An 8949-nucleotide genomic window follows, 5' to 3' on the forward strand; every position below is an offset into this window, starting at 1 on the left:
TCTACCTCAGGCTGAGCCTCCGTGTCCTCACCCGGAAGGTGGCCAAGATGCCACCCAGGGGGACGCCTGGGTGGCTCAGTTGGTTGGACGACTGCCTTCGGCTCAGGTCATGATCCTGGAGTCCCGGGATCGAGTCCAGCATCGGGCTCCCAGCTCCAGGGGGAGTCTGCTTCTCTCTCTGACCTTCTCCTCGCTCATGCTCTCTCTCACTGTCTCTCTCTCAAATAAATAAATAAAATCTTTAAAAAAAAAAAAAAGATGCCACCCAGGACAAGAGGCGATTAAACAAAACATGGCAGTGTGAGGAAAATGGCACTTTACCTCTGTGCTCTTCCTCCCCCAAACCTTTAACCAACCCCTACTGTAATCATGAGATAAACATCATGATTACAAACTCTAACAGAGGGGCATCCAATGATGTAGCTGGCTGCAATCCTCACAACAGTCAAGGTCATCAACACTAAGTGAATCTAGGGGGCTCCCGGGGGCTCAGTCCGTTAAGCATCTGCCTTTGGGTCAGGTCATGATCTCTTGGTCCGAGGATCAAACCTCCTGTTGTCTGGCTCCTTGCTCAGCAAGGGATCCTGCTTCTCCCTTTGCCCCTCCCCCACTCATGCACACTCCCTCTCTTTGTCTCTCTCAAATAAATAAATAAAATATTTTAAAATAATTTAAAAAACAAGAGGGCCTCCCAACTCAGGGCTGTTGCAGAGACCACGTCAGTAGTCAATAGGAGAGCACCAATTACAAAGTAGAACATACTACGGGAAATGTCCAGAACAGGTCGATCTATAGAGAGGGAAGGCAGATTAGCCGTTGCCAGAGGCTGGGGCAAATGACTGCTAATGGGAAGGGGGTTGCCTTTGCAGGGGGTGGGGGGTGAAAACATTCTGGAACTGGAGATGGTGGTTGCATAGCAGTGAATGTAATAAATGCCCTTCAGTTGTTCGCTTTACCTTTTTTTTTTTTTTTTAATTTCTTTCTTTCTTTCTTTCTTTCTTTCTTTCTTTCTTTCTTTCTTTCTTTCTTTCTTAAGTAATCTCTATACCTAACATGTTGCTTGAGTTCACAACCCTGATTACAAGGAGCATATGCTCTTTCAACTGAGGCAGCCAGCTGCCCCTGAATTGTTTGCTTTAAAAATGAAATGGCTAGGGGCGCCTGGGTGGCTCAGTGGGTTAAAGCCTCTGCCTTCGGCTCGGGTCATGATCTCAGGGTCCTGGGATTGAGCCCTGCATCAGGCTCTCTGCTTGTCGGGGATCCTGCTTCCCCCTCTCTCTCTGCCTGCTGCTCTGCCTACTTGTGATCTCTGTCTGTCAAATAAATAAATAAAATCTTCAAAAAAAGAAATGGTTAATTTTATGCTATGTGAATCTCTCCTAAAAAAATGCTGTACAAACATTTGAGAAGACCCCCCACTTTTTTTTTTTTTTTAATTCTATGAGTCAGATCCAAGCCTTTGGAACTCCAAAGCCCAGGGTTTCCTTACAAACCCATGCTGGGGAATGGGAGAGGAGATGGTATTAACAGAGTGGGGAAAAATAAAACATGTGCCTTAGAATCAGGCATGCCTAAGTTTGAGCCCCTGCTCTGCCATTTGCTGGCTGTGTGACCTCAGGCAAGTTACCTCACCTCTCTGAACTCGTTCACTCATCTGTGAGATGCATGACTGGTAGGAACTATTCACTGAGACCCACCATGGAGACCCAGGCCCATGAGAAGATGGGGAGGCAATGGTAGAATTAGGTTGAGTGCAAAGGAGGTGGGGTGAGGGTTGAGGTTCCCAAACTCCAGAAATAATCCCTTCCATTAAAAGGTGCTAATGAAAAAAAAAAAAAAAAAAGGTGCTAATGAAAATACATACACTACTTCCAAGGATCCCTTGCTGACAGGGTTTGCTTGTTGGTAAAGGTTATTCCTGTAACAGACAGAGTCAAGGCCAACTCAGAGCAGGTTCAAAGCAAAGCAAACACTACAGCCTTATCTTGGGGACATAGTGTGGGTATAAAGAGGGAGGCCATAGGTGACTTTAGTCCTTTCCCTTGCTCAGCAGCTTGACAACAAAATGAAATTCCTCATACTGGCTACTCTGCTCACAGGTAAGCAAGTCTCCCCAGTCCCACCTCTTCAGTGCTAAGATCTCACTCTTCAGGAATGGGGGCCCCAGCTCACAGGGCTGGCTGGACCTGGAGCCTTTACTCAGGGCTCTCTATCAGGCTTAACAGCACCCGTGCTGGCTTCCCTTAAATCCCCCCACAGCTCCAGCTTTTCAACCTTTAGGTCTGAACTCAGATTGCTCTCAGAAGGGCCTATCTGCCCACCTGAGCAAAGAGAGACCTCTCTCCTCTCTCTCTACCATACAGCCCTGGTATGGAATCTTCCCAGCACCTACCTTTGCCTGCAATTTGTATCTTGGTTTTTGTTGATTCATTTCCCTTTTCAAAGCTTTAGTTAATTAGTTAACTAATTAATTATTTTTAAGTAAACTCTATCCCTAACATGGGGTTTGAACTCAAGACCCTGAGATCAAGAGCTGCATGTTCTACCAACTGAGCTAGCTAGGTGTCCCACTTCATTTCCTTTTTATTCTCCACCCCCACAGAAGCATGCGCTCCAGGAGAGCAGGCATAGAGCTGTTTGCGCCATTTATTGAATGAATGAATGAATGAATGAATGAATGGAATCAGACACATTGGGATTCAGATCTCACTTCATTCATCCATCAGTCTTTCATGCATTCCACACCGATATCCCAGAGGCTCCAAGGTATCAGGCTCTGGGCTGGGACTGAGGACTCATAGATGAACAAGCCATGCTCCCTGTCGAGGGAACAGACACACGCAGACACGCACGCATACACAGGCGCGCACGTGAGAAGTGCTTTGTGCAAAGAGCTGAGCTGGCTGGATCAGAGACAGAGGAAACAGGGAGGCAGGAGGGAGGTCTGGAGATGGGCCAAGGTGGCCGGGCCACTCCTGTCTGCTGTCGGTGTGGAGGCTGCTCATAGGGGAGAGTGAGCAGCTGTCACCCTTCCTTTGCCCTGAGGTTTAATTTTTTTTTTTTTTAAGATTTATTCATTTAGTTGACCACAGGGAGCTGTGAAGGGAGAAAGAAGCCTAAGCAGACTCCACCCTGACCGTGAGCCTGGCATGGGGCCCAATCCTACAAACCCTGAGATCATGAACTGAGCCAAAACCAAGAGTTGGATGCTTAAATAACTGAGCCAACTAGGCGCCCCTGCCCCGGGGTTTAAACATACGGAGCAGCTCCAGTGCGCACAGCAGATCAAGGGAAGAAAGGGCATGACGCTGGGCAAGGAGATAATACTGGTGGCTGATGGAATGGGACCCCCAAATCATATAGTGTCCTCTTCTCTTTAGGGCACCATATCTCACAGGGTATGGCTCTGAAAATGAGGTGAAGGGGTCCTGCTGCCTGTGTCTTCTGTGTCAAACTTTGTGCTACAAGGAAACTTAAAAAAAAAAAAAAACCCACCTTATTTATTAGATATTTATTGAGCACCTACTATATGCCATGTAGTTTCTTTAATTGGTGTGTTGATTATTTCATTCGCATAGCTCATCATATACTTACGGAGTGCTTACTAAGCGTCAGGCCCTGGGGAATTAAAATTGCCCTGAGGCCGGTCCTTGAATTTATGCTCTAGTGAGTGGGAGGCATTAAATAAACAGATACAGACTGCTAGAGGTACGAGGAGACAATGAACATAAAGAAAAGTGATAGCAAAGGAGCCACTCAGCTTGGGTCATCAAGAAAAAGGAGGTGGCATTTTTTTTTAAAGATTCATTTATAAATTTGAGAAAGAGGGAGTGAGCACGTAAGGGGAGAGGCAGAAGGAGAGGGAGAGAGAATCCCAAACAGACTCCACAAGTGTGATGCCTGATGCAGGGCTCGACCCCATGACCCTGAGATGAGGACCTGAGCCAAAACCAAGGGTCGGGCTCTTAACCAACTTCACCACCCAGGCGCCCAGAGCAAGTGGCAATTAAACCAAGATCCTCCAGGTTTTTTGAAAAGTGAGATGACAAGTGTGCCAAGCAGAAGAAACAACGGGTACACGGGCCTTGAGGCAGAAAGGAGCTTGTCCTGTTGAGAATGGTAGACCACCCAGGTCTCCTGACTATCCCTTATACTCTTGCCCCATCTCAACCCCGCCATTCCCCACCTAACCCATTTTAGATTCCCTTTACCATGTTCCAATTTTTCCACCCTCTAACACAATATCCGGTTTCCTTCTTTATTTCATTTATTGCTTATTGTTTTCCTCGTCCACTAGGATGTAAGCTCAAATAGATTTTCTATTTGCCCCAGGCCCTGGGGAATTAAAATTGTATCTCCGGTTCCTAGGGCAGTGACTGGGTCCGTAGTAGGTGCTCAATAAACATTTGTTGGATAAATAAAGGGAACTCCACTGGAAACATATGTTCATGCAAAAACTAAGATGTAACTGTTAATAGCAGCACTATGCATCAGAGCCAAAACGGATAAGCCCAGATGTCCATCATGTGATGAATGGATAAACAGAATGTGGTCTATATATACAGTGGAATACTATTCAGTTATAAAAAGGAACAAAGTATTGTTATATAGTATAATGTGGATGAACTTCAAAGATATTTTGCTAAGGGAAAGAAGCCAATCATAAAAGGCCACATGTTGTACGATTCCATTTACGTGAAGTGTTCAGAATAGGCAAATCCATAGAGACAGAATGCAATTTAATGGTTACCAGAGGGGAGAGGGGGAATAATTGCTAATGGGTACAGGGTGTTCCTTTGGGGGTGATGAAAATGTTCTGGAATTAGTGGTGATGGTTCCACAACCCTGTGAATATACTAAAAATCACCGAAACGTACATTTTAAGAGGTTAAATGGTAACTTTTATGTTATGTGAATTTTATCTCAATAACAATTTTTTTTTTGAAGTTTTACAGAAAGAAAAAAATCTCTACTCCTATTACCAGGTTCCGGCATCCAGCTCTCTCCAGAGGAGGCATCTGGTGTGGTCCGGGGTGGGGGGCCAGAAAGCCGGCAGGCAGTGAGCAGGGCCCCTGGGAGCTGGCAGAGCTGATCGGGACGTATTTAAACTCTGGACGTGTCTTCTTGCAGTGGCCGCGGCGGATGGGGGCATCAGCCCGCGGGCGCTGTGGCAGTTCCGCAACATGATCAAGTGCACGATCCCTGGGAGTGACCCTTTGAAGGATTACAGCGACTACGGCTGCTACTGTGGCCTGGGTGGATCTGGCACCCCTGTGGATGAGCTGGACAAGTGAGTGATCGATCAGCAGGAAGAGCGGGGTGCCCGTGGGGTGGGAGGAGGGCACAAGCCAAAGATCTCACGAGGAGGCACAGAAAAGGGGTTTGCATATTTGCTAAAGATAACATATTTTCCCCTCTTGCCGTATAAACAAACATACTCCAAGAGGACTCTGAATCCAACTCTATCGGGAGGAAAAGCCAGAGTGGAGATGTAAAGTAGGAGCGGGTGCGTCTGCCCTCTAGTGGCAGAATATCATAATACAAGACACCACAGCGACGATTCAATTGTCCTCTTCCAGCAATGGTTAAGACTCTCACCTCATCTTCAGAATATATGATTGTATTATAAACCTGCGACCATTTTTAAATCGCCTTCAATAAACATGATCAAAGAACTTAAGTTTTTTCAAGCCACAGGACCAATATCTTCTGGAGCGTGTCAGCTTAATCATCCCTCCATTTTCCTGAGGCTGACCTGCTTCCCTGCACCTGCCTCAGCTCTGTCCATCCCCCTCTCCAGGTGTTGCCAGATCCACGACCACTGCTACTCAGAAGCCAAGAAACTGGACAGCTGTAAATTCCTCCTGGACAACCCCTACACCAAAATCTACTCGTACTCGTGCTCTGGCTCTGAGATCACCTGCAGCGGTAGGTTGAATCTTTTGTTGGCTTGTCTCCCCTCAGTAGATAGGGGAGGAAATAATAGTAATGAGAGCCACCATTTATCAATCACTTCGTTGGTGCCAGGTGCTCCTTGAATTCAAGGTGCTCTTTGAATCCTGGCAACACCCTAGGCGATCAGTATTATTATTATACCCATTTTACAGGTGACAAAACTGAGGCTCAGAAAGCTGAGCCAGTTGCCAATGGGCACACAGCTCATAAATGGTGGTTTGGTTTTGAATATAGGTCTATATGACTCCAGAGTCTCTGCTCTTAACTGCCATGCTATTCAGCTTCGTTGTTTCATAAAAAGAGCTCAGAACTACCATTTATGAGTTCCTTATTACATACCAGGTATAGATGAGATAGGTTTTAATGACCCCATTTTACAGGTGAGGAAGCTGAGACTCAAAATAGCCACTTGCCCCAAATCACACAGCTTCTAAGTGGTAAGACTGGCATTTGAACTCAGTTGTTTCTATATCAAAGGGTCTGGTCTTAACCACTAAGTTGTGCAGAGCTCCTGATGAAGTACGTCCCTCCGGGGAGGCGGCTGTGAAGAATAGAGGTGAAGGGTATTGTCATGCTAGGTCAGCATTCTGGTTTGCACTACTCTCTACTATGCACCCAGAGACAGGTCCCACTTTTCCCAAAACTGTACATACAACGTTGGGATAACCACAATTCAAATCTAGGAGGCCAAGAAAAAAATTATCAGGAATCCCACCATCCTTCTCCCCGTGCTTGTGCTCTCTCTGTCAAATAAATATATGAAATCTCTTTTAAAAGAAATTATTGAATGTAAGCAGAGGTACATAATTATAGTTAACAAAATTGAAATTCATTTTAAAGGTTATTGTTGTTTCTTTTAGTTAAAAAAGTAAACAAGGCCAAAGTAATGTAATTTCAAACTCTTCAGAAACATATCATAGAAAGGAGAAGTTGCCTATAATCTTATCTCCCAAAACAAACAGTTGGATATATTGCCTTTCATTTTCATTCATTCATTCATTCATTCATTTATAAACAGTTACTCATTGACAGTTTTTCTAAAAAAAATTATTTATTTATTTGACAGAGAGAGACACAGTGAGAGAGGGGACAGAAGCAGGGGGAGTGGGAGAGGGAGAAGCAGGCTTTCACTGAGTAGGACGCTGGGATCATGACCTGAGCCGAAGGCAGCCGCTTAACCAACTGAGCCACCCAGGCGTCCCGCTTTCACTGAGTAGGGATCCCGATGCAGGGCTCAATCTCAGGACCCTAGGATCATGACCTGAGCTGAAGGCAGACACTTAATGACTGAGTCACCCAGGAGCCCCAACCTTTCATTTTCCTTTAATAAAATATCTTGGGAACATTTCTACATATAGATGTACTTAATTATTTTAAATATCTGTATAATATTCTACTGTAAGAACGTTCTATAATTTTTTAAATATGTGCTATAAAATAGAGAAATTGTCTTGCTAAACTTCAGTAAGGTGAAATGTACAATACTTCGTTCCTTGAGTATATGTTTTAGTGTTTTTCATATTGCTTATAAATTGCTTGCCTATGTTATCAGAGCTCTATAGCTATATGGGTTTTAAGAGCTTATTTTAAGGGATGCCAGGGTGGTTCAGTTGGTTAGGTATCTGCCTTCAGCTCAGGTCATGATCCCAGGGTCCTGGGATTGAGTCCCACAACAGGCTCCCTGGGAGCCTACTTTTCCCTCTGCCTGCCGCTCCCCCTGCTTGTGCTCTCTCTGACAAATAAAATCTTTTCTTTTAAAAAATTATTTTTATTTATTTATTTGACAGAAAGAGACACAGCTAGAGAAGGAGCACAGCAGAGGGAGTGGGAGAGGGAGAAGCAGACCCCCTGCAGAGCAGGGAGCCCGATGCAGGGCTCCATCCCAGGACCCTGGGATCATGACCTGAGCAGAAGGCAGATGCTCAACGACTGAGCCACCCAAGCGCCCCGCCCCCCCTTTTTTTTAAAGAGCTCATTTTAAGTTAAATAACGGAACTTTCCAAAAGGCACCCATCACACCTGGGATTGCCAGATTAAACACATGTTGCCCAGGGACGCCTGGGTGGCTCAGTCCTTAAGCATCTACCTTTGGCTCAGGTTATGATCCCAGGGTCCTAGGTCTGAGCCCTGCATCAGACTTTGCGCAGCGGGAAGCCTGCTTCTCCCTCTCTCACTCCCCCTGCTTGTGTTCCCTCTCTCGTTGTCTCTATGTTTGTCAAATAAATACATTAAAATCTTAAAAAAAATAAACCCACGTTGCCCAATTCAACTTGACTTTTAGATGGACAATGAAGTTTTTTTTTATTCTACATGTCAAACATCACATTTATTGTTTATCTGATATTCAGGTATTTTTATTTGCTAAATCTGTCAACCCTAAATTTGTATCAATGGAATGGCCACCAGATTATTCGTTAATTCTTCCTGACCCACATTGGACAAAGCAGGATCTGCCTTGGCTCAGTCCTTTCGTCTTGCTCTTTTCCAGACAAAAACAAAGACTGTCAGGCCTTCATCTGCAACTGTGACCGCAATGCTGCCATCTGCTTTTCAAAGGCTCCATATAACAAGGAGCACAAGAACCTTGACACCAAGAAGTACTGTAAAAGTTGAGTATCCCTTCTGGAAATCATCATCCCTACATGCCTCATTGCCTTCACCTTAGCCTGTGTCCTCTAATAAAGCACTTTGATGAAAGGCCTCCGTTTAGAAACTGTTTTATTCTCTATCTGTGTCTCTAAGTCTCTCCCGAGTTCTTTACAAGCATCATTCCTTCTAGCCTTGGAAATTGATGTTGGGGGATATTTCTAGGAAATGAACACCATGAGTCCTGAATAATGATTAACAAGCGCTGATTATTTACTCGGTGCCAGATTGAACTACATAATATATCCTCTGAAGTAATATATGCTACCCCTGTTTCCTTATCCCCAGGGCTGGGGGAGAGAGACAAAAAATCCCTTTAACAATCTTTTTTTGGGGCGCCTGGGTGGC

The 8949-nt window shown here is 45.0% G+C and overlaps 1 protein-coding gene across 1 annotated transcript; it reads left to right on the forward strand.

Annotated features, from left to right (window-relative positions):
• The first annotated feature begins 1932 nt into the window (after positions 1-1932).
• On the forward strand, positions 1933-8654 carry PLA2G1B (phospholipase A2 group IB). Its single transcript, XM_032876107.1, has 4 exons — positions 1933-2099; positions 5131-5290; positions 5801-5928; positions 8444-8654. The coding sequence occupies exons 1-4, from the start codon at positions 2066-2068 to the stop codon at positions 8566-8568; spliced, it is 447 nt and encodes a 148-aa protein (XP_032731998.1). The 5' UTR covers positions 1933-2065; the 3' UTR covers positions 8569-8654.
• Positions 8655-8949: the final 295 nt, after the last annotated feature.

This window comes from Lontra canadensis, unplaced genomic scaffold (genome assembly GCF_010015895.1).
Source record: "Lontra canadensis isolate GAN:19392208 unplaced genomic scaffold, GSC_riverotter_1.0 scaffold58, whole genome shotgun sequence".
In the NCBI taxonomy this organism is placed as follows: Eukaryota; Metazoa; Chordata; class Mammalia; order Carnivora; family Mustelidae; genus Lontra; species Lontra canadensis.